Source organism: Danio rerio, chromosome 3, assembly GCF_049306965.1.
Source record: "Danio rerio strain Tuebingen ecotype United States chromosome 3, GRCz12tu, whole genome shotgun sequence".
Lineage (NCBI taxonomy): Eukaryota > Metazoa > Chordata > Actinopteri > Cypriniformes > Danionidae > Danio > Danio rerio.
The window spans coordinates 56,753,249-56,775,332 of record NC_133178.1 but is presented as its reverse complement, the minus strand read 5'-3'; the positions used below and the strand labels follow the sequence as shown (position 1 = coordinate 56,775,332).

Here is a 22,084-nt window from a genome sequence, read left to right as displayed (position 1 = left end):
GGAAACAGATTGCAACTTGGCAGGCGCAAACAACAACAGCAGCAGCAGCAGGCATCACCGTAGCCCAGGGCCTCATCTGTCCGACTCAATGCTGTTGCTTTTTTATTCATCCCTCCGCTGTCTCTAATTTTTTTTTTCTTTTCTCCTCCACCACCTCACCTTTCAGCCCTTCATGTCACAGAGCTCTGCCTGACTGACGTCTCTCCTCAGGATGGCTGACACCAAACAGGAGCTGAATTTACTTCCTGAGGCAGTCAAGGGAGGCTCGGCTCATCCTGCTGTGGCACATCTCTACTTTCATTACAGCTGGAGGTTAGGAAGGCTTTGTTAAAGATTTCTTTAAAAATAATGAGCGATCAGGCATTTACAAAAGCTTCTTTTTTTTTAGCTACTACAGTATGCAGCCATTAGTAACCATCAGCATCTAGGAGAAAAGAAAAAACAAAGGAAAGAAAAAGTTGAAACTTGAAAAATGGTAAAGTTTGATGTTTATTTATTCATCTTTTTCCACAAATAAAAAGAAAGTACTCATGCTGAATAATCACAGGAAAGAAAATAAAAGCTCCGTCCATTTATCAGTACCAATCTTCCTCTCCTCAGAACATTAGATAATTAATAGCACTCTATGAAGTTTGGAATGCAGTAAAAAAGTTTCAACTTTAGTCCCCCCTCCACATAAGTGTGTGTATGTGTGTGTTATAATAGTGTGTGTGCATTTGTGTAGGAGCAAATGTGTTTGTAAAGTCTGAATGACTTAGTCCTCAGCGGTTTTGATGACCTGGAACAACGTGACGTTGTAGAGGACTTGATGTCCATTGTTCCAGGTGTAGAGAACTCTTTCTCGGGGATTGTAGTCCATCATGGAGATGTGGGAGTATTGGTTATGGAAGGGGATGTCAGTGTACTCATAGGTCGAGGTGTTGGTGTAATATGCGAAGTAGATTTTAGCACCGGCCAAGTGGGAGTTGGTTACATAAAGAGTGCCGCAGATCATGAAGGACTCGCCTGCGCTCCGTTTGGGGAAGCCTGTGTCCCATGTTTGAAGCACTTCCAGGCTTTGCGGCTCTAGACGGCTAATGACGATGTTTCCGGCATTGGGAATGGTGGTGTAGACGGCCCACAAACCATTCTCGTCAGCCATGAGGTCGATGTCAGATGATCCGCCCCAGGAGTAAGGGAAGGTGTTGTTGTAGCCGGCACCGCTAAGGCTCCGCTGCACCAGGACACTTCGAGAGCGGAAGTGGTACTTGATGAGGATGTTGCTCTGGTATTTGTTGTAGTACAGTGAGCCGTTGTAGACCACGTGACCCGTACCAGCCCAAGGGTGGGGCAGGAGATGCTGGACAAAGTTCTGGCCCTTCATGAAGTCATTCATTGTGCGGTACTCCAGCACACGACGTCCCTTAAAGTAACCATCCATTGACCACACCTGAGAGAAAAGAAGATACAAATAAATTATTTAAATTAGGGATGCTCAATATACAGTGCATCCAGAAAGTATTCATAGTGATAAAATTCATGTATTTTCTTAAAATTCTACACACAATAGCCCATAATGACAATGTGAAAAAGATTTTTGCACCTTTTGGCAGCAATTACAGCATTACAGAGTCTTTTTGAATATGACGCCACAAGCTTGGCGCACCTGTCTTTGGGAAATTTTGCCCATTTCCTCTTTGCAGTACCTCTCAAGCTCCATCATGTTGGATGGAAGCTCAGACATAGTGACCGGTTATTAATCAAATAAGGCTTTTCTCCCCCAATCACTCAGCTTAGATGGCCGGCCAGCTCCTAGTGGTACCAAACATATTTCACTTACGGATGATGAAGGCCACTATGCTCATTAGAATTTTCAGAGCAGCAGGATTTTTTCTGTAACCTTCCCCAGCCGTGTGCCTTGAGACAATCATGTCTCAGAGGTCTACAGACAATTCCTTTGTCTTCATGCTTGGTTTGTGCTTTGGCATGTCAATGTCAACCCTGGGACCTTATAAAGACAGGTGTATGCCTTTTCAAATCATGTCCAATCAACTGAATTTAGCACAGGTGTACTCCAAATAAGCTGCTGAAACATCTCAAGAATGATCAGTGTAAACAGAACTCAGAACATGAGCTTAATTTAGAGCTTTATAGCAAAAGCTGTGAATACTTATGCACATGTGATTTTTAAGGTTTTTTAAATTTAATAAATTTGCAACAATTAATTTTTTTTTTCTTCACATTTATGGGGTATTTTGTGTATAATATTGAGGAAATAAATGCATTTAATCTATTTGGAATAGGACTGTAAACAATTTGGAAAAAGTGAAACACTATGAATACTTTCTGGACAATATTAAACCCTTCAGTTAGACCTCTATGGTTCAATATACATACAGTGAGGGAAATAAGTATTGAACACATCACCATTTTTCTTAGAAAAAAAATGTTTACAAAGATAAAGTTTATTAGAATTTTTTTATGCAAAAAATAAATTATTAATAATAATAATAATAATAATAATAATAACAACAATAAATTAAATAAATAAATAAATTGTTTACAAATTAGGTCATGTGTAATAAAATAAAATGACTTAGGGAAAAAAGTATTAACCACACGAGGAAAGAGAGGTCTAAAAAGGCAGTGAAAGCCAAAACAATATGAAAGTGAAAGAATGTAATTTGTAAGTTACTTGCAATTTGTTTGAGTGGATTTTGTGCTCTGCATTTTACCCAACCAAATGCACAAACACAGCAGTGGGAACTTCGCCACCATAAACCATAAACACAAACCCAAATCAGTAGACAAAACAGAGTTATACCTTGTAAATTTATCTGAACAGGTAAATGAATGTTACAACATGCAAATTAAGTCTTGTTTCTGAAAGGTAAAATGCAATTATGCTGTCCAATTTGTAGGTCAACTTGACTGATCTAAAGAAAATTCAGTAATTTCTTTAGTATGTACACATTTAAAAGATTACGTGTTGTCTGTAACTTTTTCAGTGTGCTGGATCTGTATATTGCCTTAAAATGAAAACTTGTATTAGTGATGTTTTTAATATTAATCATCCAAAAAAAAGGACCCACCACCTAGAATTTGTCCTATATATGAACTCATTGGTCTTCTTTTAACTGCTATGCCACCACAATTGTGATAATAACCCATCGAAAAAGGTTTTTTAAATCACGCAGAATACTCTGTTGGCTGTCCATTGGCGTGACTTCAGCAATCCAGTTTTAACCAATTCATGTCCAACATTCAGCTGAGCAAAAAAACACACACACAAAAAAAAAACACACAATCTGACATAAGTGTGGGCATCTTTCACTACTGACCTACTGTATTGTTATTAAAAATAAATCAAAATTTCATGATTAAATAGAAAATGAGTCGAATAACTGCAAAAAAGGTGCACTTTTGGGAAAAAAAGAGCCACCCCTTTCACCAGGCTGCCTACGGCCATGAACAGATAATGAAATCACTCACTGCTCTTGACTGAATAACTCAATAATGTTTAACCTTTATTCAATTTATACAGTGGATTTTAAATACAGTATGCAGTGATTTATCACACTTTTACTGGTTTCCCTACACTGGTTACTGATCCAGTTTAAATGCAGTACAAAGAACTATTGTTTGCTTTTAAATGCCTGCATGCCCTGGCCCCTGATTATATTTCTGAGCTAATTAATAAACATCAACCCGTGAGATCTCTTCGCTTTGAGGATCGACTCTATTTGACAGTTCCGTAATCATGCTTGAAATGTCAAGGTGATAGAGCTTTTTCAGCAGTAGCTTCCATTCTTTCAGTCTCCTAAAGAACATCTCCTCCATTGGAGTCATTTTAGAGGTCACTGAAAACTTATTTTCTTTAGCTTTTAAGAATGTGTTGTGAGTTTATGTATCTTGGATACTTTGCATGTATGATGTGTGTTTGTGTACAGCACTTTGGTGTCTATTCTTAGCAGGCACACAACATTAATGTTTTAGACATTAATATTAGGTTAGATTTAGGTCATGACATCAGGTGAGCAGAATCCAATGTCTAGCCAGCATCTAAGGACAACGTTATTTTGACATCCAATAATGACAGAATGTGATCAAAATCCAACATCAGATAGATGTAATAGCAGTAACATCCATACAACGTCAAGGTGTAACATGATTAGACGTTGATGTTTGGTTGATTTTAGGTTGGACGTTGGACATTGATATGATTTTAATTTCCAAACAAAACCCAAGGTCCCCACGACGTTGGAGTTTGTTGGGGTTCAACGTCAATATGGTGTCATGTTGATGTCCTGTGCCTGCAGGGTTGTGATTGGATGAAAGGGCTCTAGAAATAAAAATGAGTTGAGTTGAGAATTTGATTCACAATTTTAGTTGTATCTTTGCTATTATAGTTATCTAGTTTTCATTTGTCCTTTTTCTTATTTTCAAGAGTTCACACTTAGCTGATGATTGACAATAAAGCTTGTTTGGCATGCTGTCCTTGGAGAGCCCTGAGCTCATGAGATCCTCGAGCCCTTGGCTCTCTTCTGTTTGCAGGGTGAGAGGGTAGTTTAAGCTCAGGTAGATCTCGATGAACTCCCCCGACTTATTTCTGGCTAATAGAGATGTACAATTGCTAAGAGATTGGCTATGGTATCGATTTGGTATTCTTAATTTAAAAACAAACAAACAAACAAACAAACAAAAAAAAAAAAAAACGAAGAACCCGGGGAAAACCCATGCAACGCAGAGAATGAGGAAACTCTGCACAGAAATGTCAACTGCTTTAGTAGGGACTTTCACCAGAGACATTCTTGCAGTGAGGCAACAGTGCATATCACTGGGCCACCGTGTTGCCCATCTGGAAAGGAGGGGGAGTAGGAGTGGGTAGGGGGGGATTCTTTAAGATGAAGAGACTGAGATGAGAAAACTCTGGTTATTTATAGAGATTTAGGACTCGTCTGATTGGTGAATCAATCGTAAGCGGATGCAGGACCAGCTGTGAGCAATCATAAGCAGATGATCCTCTCGAAATTAGTTTCTAAGTAAACTTCACTTACTTATTTGAAGTTCTGCATCTTTATTTATTTTTTAACTGAATATACTCTGAACCAAACGATGACCATAAAACCATGATACATACTGAACTGTGAGTGATCTATACTACTGCAAAATCTAAATATATATGTGCAGGATAAATAACAATGAAGAAAGAGTCAAATGTAATGCAGAGAGGGGTTCAAAGTGTAGAGCGTGTCGATATCTAAGGTCATGGATTTCATTCCAAGAATGTTGTTATAAAGAAAAACACACTCAATTACAATATTTTTTGTCAAATAATAAAAGCCAAAAGCTGTTTTCAAACAAGTCTCTAGGTCACTAATCTATGTTCCACGTGAACCCCTGCTTACAGAAGCACTAATGTTCTTATTTGCATTAAAGATGCTCTTCGGATTATCTGCAAATCATGCAAATCAGGATCATTAAATTTTACACAAACAAGCTATTCGTGCAGCCTCAATGCTAATAACATAAAGCTAAATGGAGGCATACCAGATGAGGCATTTGAATACAAACAAACACTCAAATTGGATAAAATCATTCACGATAAGAACTTCCACTAGTGGTCAAAAACATTTGGACCCTTCTATATATGTAAGAATGAACCAGCTTAAAAATGAAAGCTTAGATCACTGAGCCAAAAATGAGGGTACAGAGAGCATATACCTGGATGAAAGTACAGTACATCAAAAGAGACGCCATCTTCTGACTTACTTTTGAGAGAGTGACAGCGGAGCCTTTCTTCCTGTGTAACCAGCGGTGACTCTCACTGTGCACAATCTTTGTGTGTGTGTGTTGTCAAATCTATTGATCTCCCTCTGTGGGAGTGGAGATGCTGTATGTGCTATGCGCTCGGCTGCAGCAGTTGTTCCCTGCCCTTTTCCACTCAACAGTCACAAGAAATCAATCCTGTTAGCAGTTCTCCATCTCTCTCTGCCTTTCTTCTCCTTACACGCCTTCACCGGCTGAAGTATCTATCAGGCACACAACAGCTATGCTGTGCCACATCTTTACCAAGCCATGCGCTCTGCACTCTTTATTAACACATCGTAATGAAACTTCAGACAGTCAGCTTATTTAGGATGGTTATTATGTTCTTTCTCCTGCATAATGAAGCCCCTCTGAGGATTTAACGCTCCCTTGCTATCTTTTGCCTCCTTCCTCCCTCCCTCCCTCCTGCAGTTCCCCTCCCTGCCTCTTCCCCCATTTCTCATTCCACAGAGAGATGCGGTGCATTTTTATTTTTAGGCTACTGTGGGGCTGCGTGATGACTGGAGAGGAGGAGAGCAGGTGACTTATGGATAGGCAGGATAATTGGAACATTAAGTATAGCATTTCCTTTGTGGGCTAAGCGAGTCCCAGTAGATCGGTGAGGGGAGCTGTGGTCACACTGTGGTCGGCCCATCTCCGCCTCTGTGTTTCCTTCTGAGAAGACTGGCATATGTAGGATGATTATCGACATCTTTACTAACTTAACCATCAAGGCCATGTGTCATGTGTCATGTAGTTATGCTTCTATCCATCTCTTTTTATGTGCATTTTGGAATAACGGAATTACCTAGATGCACATACATTTTGAAAATTGTATGCCCGCAACTGAGAAGGATTAACTTTTCATCTCATAAAAAATAAAATAAAATAAAAAAAATACTGACAATTTAGCCTACCCAATTCACCTGTACTGCATGTCTTTGGACTTGTAGGGGAATCCGGAGCACCTGGAGGAAACCTACGCCAGCATGAGGAGAACATGCAAACTCCACACAGAAATGCCAACTGACCCACCTGAGGCTCGAACCAGCGACTTCATGTTGTGAGGCGATCGTGCTACCCTTGTGTCACTGTGAGGCCTTAAATTCCAACATGTGCATCAAAAATGTCATGTGATTTTGTTTGAACTGGTCATGTGATGATATTATAGGCAGGATGGGACGGCGTTAATTGGACAAACCGGTTGATCGACCACAATGCACAGCATCTGAAATGTTAGCTGTGCCTTATTTCAGAGGCTGCATCCTCTGAATGATTGCAGACTTCAAAGGTGAGTCCTTCGAAGTCCACGCAAACTGAACAGAGCGTTTTGAAATGAGACAATCTAGCCTACAGAGGACGGATCTCATCACCAAGCTACCGTAACAGTTGCTGTTAATAAGCGCAGATAAAATATGTAATGACTTTTTTTGTGATTTTAAAACTTATTGTAAGCGATCTAAATTTTTTATTAAAAATGCATGATGGTCATGTGACCATCAAGAAGAACGCAGCATCTCATTTCTTACAGGACACGTTGTCTGTTCCCATGGTCTCCTGAGTTCGTTCTTTCGAGGACTCTCTCTATGGCTTCGATCAGGAAGTAGTGATTTTGTTCTCTTTGACTCATTAGCTATGTTTCTATCCACCGATTCAAATTAAATGTATCCGCAAAACTGGAATATAGCATAAAAGACTTGCAAATACAGCAGTGTTTCCATCCAGTGAGTCAATAAGTCAAAATCATAACATCCTGATTAACTGCTGCCAAATATCAAAATTAAAAATGTAATTTATTGAAGTAGGAGAAGCTGCGTAAATATTTTCTTTATTTGATAAATGACTTGCACCTCAGAAGACAATGCCGACACGCAATGAACACATGATGGCATTTGAAGGCACCATACGCGGAGCACACATGCTCTTGAGAGTTCTGGGGATAAATATTAATATATAACACTAATACTGAAATGGTTAAGGCATTTAAGTATGGCAAACACAACATTTTGGATGCTTTACAATGTGCTCAGCCTGATGGTTTGTCTATTCACAGACATTTTTATCATCACACTAGCTCTAATAACAAAATCACAAGCATTATTTTTTTAATGTGCAAAATGGAATTTGTTCAGTAAAAGTGTTTCCATCATAGTTTATGCTCATCTTTTCTTATCAAATAAAAAGTTTATCCTACTCAGTTATTCATTCAATCATGTTTTAATTTTCTTGTCGGTTTACTCTCTTTATTAATCCAGGGTCACCACAGCGGAATGAACCGCCAACTTATCTAGCATGTTTTTACGCAGCAGATGCCCTTCCAGCCGCAACCCATCTCTGGGAAACATCCACACACACTCATACACTACGGACAATTTAGCCTACCCAATTCACCTGTACCGCATGTCTTTGGACTGTGGGGGAAACCGGAGCACCCGGAGGAATCCCACGTGAACGCAGGGAGAACATGCAAACTCTACACAGAAACGCCAACTGAGCCGAGGTTCGAACCAGCAACCAAGCGACCTTCTTGCTGTGAGGCGACAGCACTACCTACTGCGCTACTGTCTTGCACCTACTAGTTACACCTATTAGTAGCATTTTCAAAATTGATATTCATCTTGCCATTTCTATCAACTGTTATTTTGTGCACATTCTGAAAATAAGTGGATGGAAACAAAGCTATTGAACAGAAACAGTGCTTTGCAATATATAAAATTCCAAATTAATATATTCCAGTTTTGCGCATAAGTCTAATTTGCATCTTTGGATTGAAATATAGCTACAGTGTGCTTGTCTGTTGAAATTACCAGTAGCTTAATTGCTATGATGTACAGTATTTGTCTCATTTGCATTAATTAATCTTGGCAAGTGATGTAATCATTAACACAAAGACAAAAGACTGTTTTACTGGAGATGATCTTTCAAGTTGGGGCTATCAATTTAGATACTATCAGGAACGCCTCTTATATGCCTTATGGAGTAACAGAATGATAAGTTGTCAGAGTCATTAGTAAAATTAATGTAGACAAGAAGTGTCCAATTCTAATCGTGAAGAGCAAATGTCTGAGGATTGAAGCTCTGACTTTACCTAGAAGCCTCAATAAAACATTGGTTACATCTGTTTATTAGGTAACTTTAGTCTTAGACTCGTCATGATAGAGACTCTTCAAGAAAAAGTCTGGAAATCCCTGATGTAGACTATATGGGGATGCAGAGATATTGCCCATATAAATATGGCTCATCACTGGAATAATCAAGAGACCTTTAAGTTGGGGCTATCATGTTAGATATTATCACAAACACCTCTTAAATACCTCGAGTAATAGAATGATAAATTGCCAGAGTTATTGCTAAAATTATGTAGACCAAAAGTGTCCAATCCTAATACCGAAGAGCAAGCGTCTGCAGATTGAAGCTCTGACTTTACCTAGAAGCCTCTATAAAACATTTGACAACATCTGTTTATTAAGTAACGTTGTTCTTAGACTCTGCAGTATAGTGACCCTTCAAGAAAAGGTCTGAAGACCCATGAAGTAGGCAATATGGGGACATAGAGATATTGCCCAAATAAATATGGCTCATCAACTGGACCCATCAAGTACAGGCTTTTAATTTGAGGCTATCAAGTTATGTAGTATTACAAACAACTCTTATATACCTTATCGAGTAATAGAATAATAAATTGCCAGAGTCACTTGTAAAATCAATAAGACCAGAAGAGTCCAATCCTTTTCCTGAAAAGCATGTGTCTATAGATTGAAGTTCTGACTTGACCTGGAAGCCTCTGTAAAACATTGGTTCATATGTCTGTTCATATGTATTCTGTTCATATGTTTATTATGTAGGGTTGGTCTTAGACTTTGCAGGATCATGACCCTTCAAGAAAGGGTCTGAAGACCCATGATGTAGGCATTATGGGGATGTAGAAATATTGCTTATATAAATATGGCTCATCACTCTACTCATTAAGTAGAGACTTTAAGGTTGGGACTTTAAAGTTAGATACTATTACAAACACCTCTTCTATGCCTCATGGACTAATAGAATGATAAACTGCCAGAGTCACTGGTGAAAATATGAAGACCAGAATTATCCAATCCTACACCTGAAGAGCAAATGTCTGTGGGATTAAAGTCCTGACTTTACCTGGAAGACTCTGTAAAACATTGGTTAAACCTGTTCATCTGTTTATTGATTGCGGTTGGTCTTAGACTCTGCAGGATAGTGACCCTTCAAGAAAAGGTCTGAAGACCCATGATTAAGGCAATATGGTGATGTAGACCGTATAAATACGGTTCATCAATGGACTCATTGAGTAGAGGTGAGTTTTCCCAATAAGTTTTATGGAGGCAAATCAAAAGTACACATTTGGTAGGTCTCCGTTATTTTACACATTAATTTCAAGACTTGGATTCTCTACTAATGAGCTAGGTTGAGTTACAGGTTTGTTTATTTGGAAAGTGTTTGAAAATGTGTGTTGTTGGTGTCTCTGGGAATCACTGCCTTTCTGGGCCCACTCACCACTGCGCCATAGGCGACATTTCTAGTGTTCTCCCCTGATGATGTCTGGTTGCTAGTAATTCCTGGCAGTGATCGGTAAAGTTTTTACCTAATTTGTGAACATCCAGCCCCCTGATGGAGTAATTAAAACAGGGATTGTGGCTCTCAAAGGAGACGTAAGGATTGAGCGAAAACTGAAGTGAGGGAGTGAGAGTATGGTAGAGAGAGAAAGACGGGAGGGAGAAAAATGGTGGAAGAGCCATCCATCAGTGACTCAGCTCTCACTGCTGAGGAGTAGCTTCACTGTACCAAAACACTGACTCAGTCGCAGTGTGTGTGCGTCTCTGGGGAGAAGCAGCTCATCATAGCAGTGGCAGTGATGGAGAGATAAAGTGTTTCAGCATGGTCATTCTTACCCTATTATCAGAGCTGGGGATCATTGTGTCAGTCATCCAGGAACCGAACCTTGACCCTGAGGCACGGACGGTGATGGGGTTACTGACGCCAGTTAGCTTTCCGCAACCTGGTGATGGAACAGAGGGTATCATAAAAAATGGCTCTCGCTCAACTCTGATGAATCAGTCAGCATTAAATTGCCAACAGCGACAGTTATGAAGCAGAACGAATATCCATTAGATCATCATTTTGGGTTTTCTTGTGAAGTCATCAGTTTCCCCCTGAATAGAACATGAGCTTGTCTCATCATGCATCTGAAAGCCAATTACTCTTTCAGCCAAATGAACTCTGGACATTTGAGTACAAAGCTTGCTAGCTGGCTGTTTTAACGTTTTAACGTTAAATTGCTTATTTAATTGGACAGCAAGCACATTTTGACTTAATTGGATCTAATGTGGTCTCTCCGACCATCAAACATGTCTAGTTTACTTTTCCTGTTTTCATTTAAAAGCAAATTACTGCAGCTGCTCTACAATCACCCTCTAAATAATCACGCAAAGCAAATCGGTGAATACAATAAATACAATTTACGTTACTCTTGTTGCAACAAGTCAAGTCCATGATGAATAGATTTGTACTTATTTCATTCTGAATATTAAAATCAGCTCGGAACAACTTCTGTTAGATGCCTTACCGAGTTTCTGCATGCAGGAGTGCAGGCGAGTCTCTAGTAATAGCACTCGCTGCCTGAGCTCCTCGTAATCATAGGCTCCCATCTCTTCTTGAATGGCCATAAGTACCAGAGACAGATTTCTCACTTCCTCCCTCAGCCGCAGAATCATTCTTGCATCTGCCTTGTACTGCTCCAGCACTGGCAACAGGGGGAGCAGCTGAGTAACCTTGTCCTTTAACTCCTGCGGTAAACGGAAAAAGACAGGTGTGCAGCGGTGTTTAAAGAAAGAATGGTTAAAAGAATGGTTAATTGCTCTCAGCAGTTTGCATGGCCTTGCATTAGCTAAACAGCATGTTCATTTTAAACCTTCGATCTGACATGACAAGTCTCCTGCTCAGGATCTGAACGCATCCTCACATGAAAAGTAAGTATTGATTTCATGCCTTTGCAATCTCTCAGAATTCACTACTCATCAGATGTGGTGGCACAATCCCACTCATCAGAGCATTGTCAGCTTTCCACCTCAGCATGACCATGCCTCTGCAAAAGAGGTAAAACTTGTGGGGTGATCTCAGCTCTGCGAGGGCCATCAGTTACAGCGCCCATGCAGACTGGCAGGTCGGGCACAGGTTGAGGTATATCAATAAAGGGGGTCTGAACAGCAGGTGTATCAATAAAGCATGCTCACCACAGGAGGGGCTGTTTCCTCCTTGTTAAAGTTTATCGTAAATCTGGTGATGGAGCTGCTCTCAGCCCAGCGGCGCCGCATCATAAATCTCATTTTCCTGTTCCGAGACACAAAAATTTAGTCTCGTTAATCTCCCGCCCTGCCATAGGCGACTTTGAGCTCTCCACATTCATCAGCAGCCTCGCAAAATAAAGCCAGGCTTTGAGACTCCCACTCTTTGAAATAGAGCTTTTAACACTGGCACATCTCGCAAATTTTTTACAGCTCCAGCAGAGAAAAAAAAGAGGTGTGGGGGGGTTATGGTGCTTTGAACATGTATCGATAAATGAGGAATGATTTCTGTAACGTTTCTGAATAATTTTCTATGCAGCGTTTGGTGAGATGACTCAGACCGCAGCAGAGCAAGGTAGATGGGTAAGTGGCGGTGTTTTGAATGATAGCGATACCCTTGGGAAGAGTGTCTGTGGCTTCCATTCCACTCTCTCTAGCTGACAGCTTCATGCTATTCAACTTAAAGCGTGCTCTTCCATTTAGTACTCTGTATATTGTATTGAGCAGTATTCTGAGATCGTACAGGGCTTTCCATGCCATCTATTTCAAGAGATAAAAAAGCTTAGACAATAAAGAGGCCTGAATCTTAGCCTTTAGGAGAGCAGGAGAAAACCTTTTATATGCACATACACACAGAGTCATTACTGAAACAAACTCAAGGTACTGGGTGTAAATAATTGAGGCTCATTTGAATTCTCCCTGAAGATCTTTAGTATGTCTCAATCAAACACAAAATCAGAGGGCTAGTGCTGATTTCACATTGGGACAGAGGTGCTAGGACTAGTCTTAAGGCTGGTTTATACTTCTGCATCGAGGGATCGCCGTGACCCACAATGCATTCCTTAAGTGTTGCTGTGCATTATACTTCTCAATGCTGTTTGTTCTGCACTGCAATAACACTTCCGAAATGTTAGCTGGCAGTGGGTTTTTATGTTCCTCTGTGTCGTGTTTCTTCACTGGTGTTGGGTTTTTCTGAAAGCTACCTTAATGTACAAGTAGCTAAAATTCTGAAGCAGGAACCAACAGATGTGCAACCACTTTAATCATAAGGCAAACACAAAAAATTTCCATCTGGAGCTCCTTCATAGTTCTCAACACTTGTAAACACTCACTCTAATGGGTTTGTGCGGCTCTCACTCCCACCCACACTTATCAGCAAAACCAAGCCGACCAATCACAGAGCTTGCACTACATGTTGTATGTGTAGTTAAATTTATGAGAGGTGCATCACTGTCAGCCACGGCGAGCGGTATGTGACCACGTGAAGGCTGTGCCTTGTGCTTGACGCAGAAGTATAAATCAGCCTTTAGAGGTAAATGTGGGGATGTTGTGATATTACTACAATAAAATATTTAGCCTAGCACTAATTAGTATGCACTAATGTTGCTCAATTTCCAGTCTCTAATGCTGCCTTATTACTATTCATGAGCTAACCCTCACCTTGGTACTATTTATGAATTGATGGCCTTTTCAGATGTGCTTGATTTGCTTGCGGATGATGGCTGTATATAGATTTGACATTGAGATCTTGCATCAAGTCAATTTTAAATACCTTTGCTTTTTCATGGACATAATTTTGAAAGAATTCCAGGCAGCTGTGACCTAATGGTTAGAGAGTCGGATTTTAAACCTACAGTAAAATGTATACTTTACCTATAGTACAGTCAGTACTGGCAGCAGTTGGGGAGTGAATAAACGGTGCCAACTTACAGTCTCAACAACTATGAGCAGGGGTGTCTTAACTGGGAGAAAAGGGAGACAGAATGCAGAGAGGCCTACAAGGTTATACTTAACTGAGGGGGCTTAAACTTGCGTGTAGGGCCCAGAATCCATAGCAATGCCATTGCCCAGGACTGAGCTTCACCTTGAGTGATGAGCCTAACCTAGTCTCCAGGCTTACAGGCTGCCCACTGCTAAGTGTGTTACAAATCAGTACTGTACGCACAACAGTAGCTGTTTTACATGACAAGAAGGCTCCAGAAATCACTACATGTTCTTCTTTTTCATCACAGTCTTTTACAACACACTTTACCTTTCCATGCCAGTATATAAAAAAAGTTGCCAAATGCCAATTTCACAAGGTTTTCATCTAAATTTGACAGCAATTTGCCAGATGATGTACTTTAGGCCCTGATAAAGAAGGAAGTACACTCAAGAAAAAGTCCCCTTTTACTTAATGTCTTTGTAGTTCTCACCCATGAGATCCAAAAGTTCTCAATGAGGACGTGTGCTAGGGCTTTCTGAAGACACAGATTGCTTTAAAAACTTGTCAAAGGCAGGGGAAGCATTGCTTCTCAATTGACAATATCTCACACTAATGGCAGGGGAAGATTTAATATCAATAATGAGGATCAGGATAACAAAGAAAAGAACAGCCAAAACTAACCACAAATTGTTTCTTTAAGCAGTTTCTTTCAAGCGTCAATACCTGAAAACTCTTGGGGTTTAGGCTGCGAGGATTTTCAGAGGCAGTCTTCAGTTTGCCGTCCACTGTTTTCATGAGGTTCTCCGTATCTCTCACATACTGCAGGTCTCTGTACGTCCTCAGGTCTAGCACCTCCATGGATTGAGTGATATTCTGAACCTGTTAAATACCACAAAACACAAAGCCAAAAGTGTTATGCATCTGGGCCTACTTTTTGAGCGCAGAACAGCATGACGCTTTCAATTTGTTGCAGTTCAAATCAGCCTGCCTACATATTCAGACCTCCCACTGAGCATCTTGCCCACATCAACACAGAGGCAATGAGAGCGTGACTGTTGATCAGCACACACACACCTAACTTGCTCCCATATACTCCCACATATTCCCAGAGGTTTACACCACATATACACACATACACACAAAAAACATGTAAACAGTTATCTTTATGGGGGCTTTCTGTGGACATTTATGGATGGTATATACTATCCCCTACTGTAGGGGTATTCAACTAAAATGTAAAGAGGTCCAGTTAGAGAAAATACCTAGAAGGTCCAGAGAATCGTAATGTCTATATATATATATATATATATATATATATATATATATATATATATATATATATATATATATATATATATATATATATATATATATATATATATATATATATTGTACATTATATTATTATCTATTATTATAATAATTTTAAAGTGTTCAAGTGCTTAAAGGTGCTGTATGTAAGTTTTGGACTCTTTTAAAGCATAAAAATACCATAATATGTTTGCTGATATTTGAGAAACATGCTAAGTGAACATATTAGTTTACCTGGGAAAAAAATGCTATTCATTCATTAATTAAATTTTACCTGCTTTTTCGAGGCCGGGACGTGGGGTCAGCAGTCATAACATTGCTAAAGTCAGTTATAGTGTTTTGAAAATATGCGTTCCGTGCTGGAATGTCTGTCTTTGTTTTGGTCCCTTGCCCAATGCCAGTTTAGCCAATTATATTTCAACATATCATTTTGCGTTGAAACACATCAGATTACTTTTATTCAGAAAGGAAGGCTCTCAAAATGTATGTTCGTGAACAAAAATGCAAACTCCAGTGGACAGTAGCAGCCTTTGAAATGGTTTACATTGGTTACCTTGCAACACCATGGTTACATTGTAACACTGTGTCCTAATAACACACAATGTGACAAGATTTGAATTGATAAGCAAATTGGCTGTTTGCACCAGATGCAGAAGACGACAGAAACATTTAAATACAGCCATTCAGAAGCACAGAATAGTGCACTCACTGCACCTCATCAAAATGGTAAGATGTACAATCTAATTAATATATATTAAACCTCTTTAACATTATAGTACATGCTGAATGATTGATGTTGGCTTCCACTAAGTCACAGTTCTAACATTCAAATTTAAACGGTTTATTTTATTTTTAAGATCTGAGGTAAATATGCTGCTGCTTTCATTATGGCAATACATGTCAGATAAATATAAATATAAATAGATGACATTCAAATTCACATTATTAGCATTTAACAATGAATAAAGCACATGAGGTGTACCTGAGGTAAACATTGTCAGTTTATCACCTGTTATATAGCAACAGGAAATAGAACCTGTTTCTGAAATAGAAATTGCAGGTGTTGGTTAGGACTAAAACTCATGTTAATATGGAGAATATTCCTTCTATTGTTTTGCCTTTAGTTAGGACCCGGTGTAGGCTTGTTGATGTCTAGCAACCTGCAACTGTGTGGAGTCATCTTAGGAAAGTAAGAGTGAAAATGTTTTTTGAACCAAGACTAGTTCAACCACTGGGTGTCAAACCTACATACTGCACCTTTAACTTAAAAAGGAAATGATTGAATTTCTGCTTTTTCTTCTTCACTAACAAGTCTCATCCAATTAGATCTGAAGACATCTTAACAATTCAACAGTTTTGTACTGTTCATTTCTTGTGTTTACTTACTGGCATTACCAAGGCAACAATGGATTTACTCCACTTTCCAGAAAGCTCCGTTATCAGCACCACCATGGAAAATGAAACCATATAAATGTTGACTGACCCACATATAATAGAAAGGTTAAGCAAAAAGTACTATTCGGCCTGATAATGGAAGACTTAACACATCCTATATAATAGTGGGTAGAGTTGAGTCGGGAAGAAAACCATTGTGTGAACATGAGGGTAGAAAAAAAGAGTAAATAAATAGTGGAAGAAAGACCTAGCCAAAGGTCCAGGGGCCTCATGTATCAACGCTGCGTACGCACAAAAACTTTGCGTACGCCAGGTTTCACGCTCAGAATCGCTCACGTTTGGATTTACTAACAATGAACTGAACGTGGGAATTTGCGCAGGTTCACGGCAGCTTTCTGGCAGGCGTACGCACATTTTTTGTGCGTGTCTGTTTTATTTCCATTGGCGACTCCTAGAGGCAGTTGTGTTAAATTCTTCTCTACAAAGTGTCTGATCCTTGCAATGGCGTCTGTATGAGACGGGTTCATATAGTAGGTATGTAAGATTTCCATACCATACAGTTGACCAGCTAAACATTAAAGCACAATTTGCAGCGGTCGCCTGTTTTCCCAATGTAATCTGAGCTATCTACTGCACGCACATTGCTATAAAGACACTATGTGAAGATAAATTTGCATGCGTGAATCAGAAACATTTCCATTCAATAAATGTGCAAATAAAATATGATGCACAAACTTATTGATGATTCCTACTTGTCTTTCTCGTGATAAATAGTGGGCAAAATCTGATATGTAGCGGGGAAAAAAGGAAGAAGGAATTCATCAGACGCTGGATTCGAGCCGAGTTTATGCTCGAACGTGTCAGAACATGAACATATGCTTCTTATGAGGTGCGCCACTGAGACTGCAAAGGGTACTACAACATTTTACAGATATAAACCACACTATTTCTTTTTTAAATGCATTCAGTGCGATGTTCAGACCAAACTGTGTTAACCGTATCAGCTAAACTCTCCCACTCTATTTTTTTTCTTTTGTTGTTAATTCCGCCGAACAAACTTGCAAATAACACCGCTTTTCTCCGGTCTACCTCCGAAAGCAGCACCTCCATTTCACATTCTGTTCAAAGTTTCTCTTTTTGCTTGCTTTTGCCATTGCTTTTTCGTTGGGTTTTGACATTAGCATAGTCATTAGCATATTCATACGGGGGAGGAGGCAGGGAGGGGTTTTGTGCTCGTGCATGTTGCGCTCAGTTTCACGTTCATTCAGATGTACAAAAGAATATGCGTGAGATTCGGCGTACGCAGTGTTTCATACATCTGAATTTTTTTCTGCGTACGCACATTTACAGCTTTGTGCGTACGCAATGTTTTAGTAAGATTTCCACGCAAGTCTTCGTACATGAGGCCCCAGGTCCTTATGGGATGCCTTTTGGGTGTGAAGCCTATTTCTAAACCCAACCCTCACAGCTAACAATCTGCATTTTGACATTTTCAAAATACTTAGTTCTGGCGGATTAATTCCTTTTCCTCATGGGGACCAAAAAAATAAAATGTCCCCACAAGGTCAGATTTTACTGGTGATACTATACTAATGGGAAGATTGCATGTCCAGGTCTGTATGGGATGGCTTCTGGGTCTGGAACCTATTTCTGAACCCAACCCTCACAGGGAACAGTGTGCATTTTTAAAATACTTCATTCTGATTGACTGATTAATTTTCCTTATGGAACCAAAAATAAATAAATAAATATATGTACCCACAAGGTCAAATTTTACTAGTACTTCATGGTTCATGGATCGTTGCTGTTATTCTGTTGTTGTGTTCGTTGAGTGGTTGTGTTTGTTAACCTTTTTCCCTGACAGCGTGCAGACAGTCAGCTGACTCATTACAGCTACAGCTGCAACCTGTTATGATTGGCAATTTAAAGACTTCGTTTGCCAGTCTTCAGCATTCAGTCCGTTCTTGTGTTTGTCCTGTTTCCTCAGGTCCCACCTTGCGGTCGTGTCCTGATTTTTTGCGAGATTTGTACGCTGCCTTCATCTGGTTTCTGGCTATCTTCTGTCCTGTTGGTTTGTTCTATAAACTCGTCAGTAAACTTTTATTTGCAATTGGATCCTGACTAATAGTCTTTGTGACAGTATTACTATACTTGTGGGTAAATTTTAAATCTTCATGGGCTGGCTTTTGGGCCTGGAACCTATTTCTAGACCCAACCCTCACAGCAAACAATCTGCATTTTGACATCTCCAAAATACACAATTCTGACTGATTCAATTATTTTCCTAATGGAGACCAAAGAATAAAATGTCACCACAAAGTCAGATTTTACTGGTATTACTATACTTGTGGGGACATTGTATGCACAGGTCCATATGGGATGGCTTCTGGGTCTGGAACCTACTACTAAACCCAACCCTCACAGGGAACAATCTACATTTTGACATTTTCTAAATACTTAATTTTGATTGATTCATTTATTTTTCTCATGGTGACCAAAAAAATAAAATGTTCCCACAAGTTCAAGTTTTACTGGTATTACTATACTTTTGAAGACGTTTGGTCCCCACAAGTATAGTACTGCATATATAGAGAGAGACATCCAAACATGCTCTATCTGGCTAACTTATAAGAATGAAACAGGAAATGTATAGTAAGCTTGCATTCTCCTCATGTCCACACTGATGTACACGAGGACCTTTATCTAATGAGCTGATCTGCATAGCTGTCAGACTCAATGGTCACACTTAGCTCTGAGGATTGGGGATCTTTGGACTTGGGCTGGGGTTAGCTGGGATCGCATATTCACTGTGCATTTAGTTATTGTTTTTCATGCATGTCGCTGACTGTTCAGGACCACAGAACATACACGTGCTCTCTCACACACACAAGAGGCTGGGTGGTGGTAGTTTAATTCTGAACACATCTCTCTCAGAGAGGGACTGACCCAGGTGTCCTCATTAGTCTGCGTTTTATTAGGCAGGAGCATTAGTGCCTCACAGCTGCTGAAAAAAGCCGCACACACACATTTTATTGTCTGAGTGGTTGAGTTATGTTGGAGTATGGCTGTAGGTAAGCTGTTTAGACCCTGACAAAAGGCCAGGGCAGGATTTAAAGGCACGGTTTAGCTAAAAAAATTTTCATTATTTACAGTAGAGCTACTCATGTCGTTCCAATTTTTTATGCGTTCATTTTTTTTTTTTTCTTTGGAATACAAAAGATGATATTTCAGCTCTTTCTGTCAAGAAAATGTTTTAAAAATATAAATGAGGATCAAAATGTTTGCAGTCAGTTTAGCTGATTGATTATTTATCCACTCTCAAATAAAAATGATTCGATGTTAATCAAGGCTTAATAGTGATTTAGGTTAAGACTAATACAGTATTCAATGCATTTTGTGTACACTTGGTAAATAATTGTTTTGAATAAAGGCTTGGATTTAAATCTGTTAAACTGATGACCAGCACTTTACCTTGTTCTATAATAAATGAACTGAACTAAATTACCATTGAATTGAGCTAAGATGAATGATGTTCAGAGTGGCTTTAGAGTACAAATTAGATTTGCTCATTTTTGAAAATGGGATCATTGATTGTGTTACTTTCCTGTTTAATTATTTAAAGCTGTTGTATTTAAATATAACACACACACACACACACATATATATATATATATATATATATATATATATATATATATATATATATATATATATATATATATATATATATATATATATATATATATATATATATATATATAGTTTAATTATATATTTTACTTAAAATGGTTACATTTGACTTAAAATGCACACAAACACAGTTTAATTGTATGGATAATTTTTGGTCAAACTTCAGGTCATTTTATAAGCGAAAATGTTTTGAACCACAATTGCTTTCATAATAAAGACAAAATCAAATGAAACGTTGCTCGAAATATCTTCTTTCAAGTTTAACAGACAATTTTAAGAGTTTGGAACAACATGGTTTCGGCAAACTATTCCTTAAGTTAAAAATTAAAGAGTTATTTTGGCCAAATATTGTTATTACTTTCTTATACTCTTATACTAGTCTTTCTATTGGGATCGAGCACATACAGTACATACAGTATCAAATATGAAAGACAATAAATGAAACAATATTAGTTTTGGTCAAATGACTTGCAAACATTGCTTGTTATTAATTGACTTTGAAATTCAGAATTGATGTAAATTGTATAATGTTTGGCTAATCAATGTTTTAATTATTATTTAAGAGGGATTGTGATATTTTCATCATACAAGGAGATTGTATCTCTTCAGAGGTTTCACAATATATACTATTAACCCTCCTGTTGTGTTCACCTCCTGCCCCCTACTTTAGTGTTCCTGGTCAAAATTCACCAATCACCTTTAACTGCTATTAAATTGCTCAAAAAGCATTCTTTAGCTGTGAACAATGTCTCAAACTACTGTCTAACATGAATTCATAGAATTAGACATGAAATAGCTGCAGTGAAAATACAAATAGCCACTGAAAATATATTACAAAATGAACATGTAATGTCATGGAGGTATGTATTGTAATGTGATGTGATCGACACATAAGCATGGACACATAAGCAGTCTGACATGTGCATGTGAGTGAGTAAGTTGGCGTAGTGTGAATGGGGATGTATTCTGATTGATCTGTTTGATTCATTTCTTACGGTGGTGATATTTAAAATTATGAAATTATGAAATAAATGATCATCACTTTTACATGTTCAAGTGCATAGTGTGAAGAGTACCATAAGGCCTTGAGGCAATCAGATGTAAAACACAAAAATTATGAGTAACACGACAGGAAGGTTAAGTAATATGAAGAAATTGTTATTTGGAGCTTAACATTTTTTGAATTCCAATAACTTTCAAAATGCAGATGCAAAGCTAAAACAGTCTTTAATGAAAGAGTGGGTTTAGTATAAATAGTGTAAGTGCACTTTAAATACCCAGATAATGCACTTGCTCAAGCGATAAATAGACGTGTGGAATGTTGACCACTTCATGCACTTAACAGTCGCTGCTTTGCTCATTTTTCGGAAGGGGAGGAGGTTGGGTCACTTTATTTATTTTGGATTGTGCATTTGATATTTTATTTTTAATAATTTGCCAACTGTTAAACAATGACTAAAAACCTAAGGTTTGAATTTCCATTTAGTAAAAAAAACAAAAACACACATTAAGGATCCATTTGGGATTGCACTAAACTCATACATTACACAATTGAGTGTATAAGTGCACAGTGTATAAGTGCATGCTGTGTTATTAGGGATGCAACCATAGATTCCTAATTCACTTTCAGAATGAATCAAATCACTGAGCAATGTACAATACATAAAGTAGGTTACATCAGATGTGGAGCCACATTTGTTAAGTGTTTTGACTTTAGGTCAAGTGGCTTTCAAAAACCAAAGGCTAGATTCTAGGTGACTTAGAAGTTAATATGTGATGTGCTGTAATTTGTGTAGGATTATCAAAGTTTTGATTTGATGGTGACTTAACAAAGATGTTGTTTCCTTCAGCTGATTCATATTGACTAATTTCACACAATTTTTAGGCA

General features: G+C 38.6%; 1 protein-coding gene across 3 annotated transcripts in view; it reads right to left on the bottom strand.

Moving 5' to 3' along the window:
* Positions 1–471: 471 nt before the first annotated feature.
* Positions 472–22,084, bottom strand: part of olfm2a (olfactomedin 2a) — a 225,467-nt gene continuing 203,854 nt past the window's right edge. For 2 of the 3 annotated variants that reach the window (XM_009299770.5, XM_005163746.6), the window contains exons 3-6: positions 14,524–14,679; positions 11,378–11,597; positions 10,704–10,810; positions 472–1,429 (exon numbers count right to left, since the gene is read on the bottom strand). In XM_009299770.5, coding sequence (XP_009298045.1) covers positions 755–1,429; positions 10,704–10,810; positions 11,378–11,597; positions 14,524–14,679 — 1,158 coding nt within the window. In that variant the 3' untranslated portion in view covers positions 472–754. 3 annotated transcript variants of the gene reach the window in all.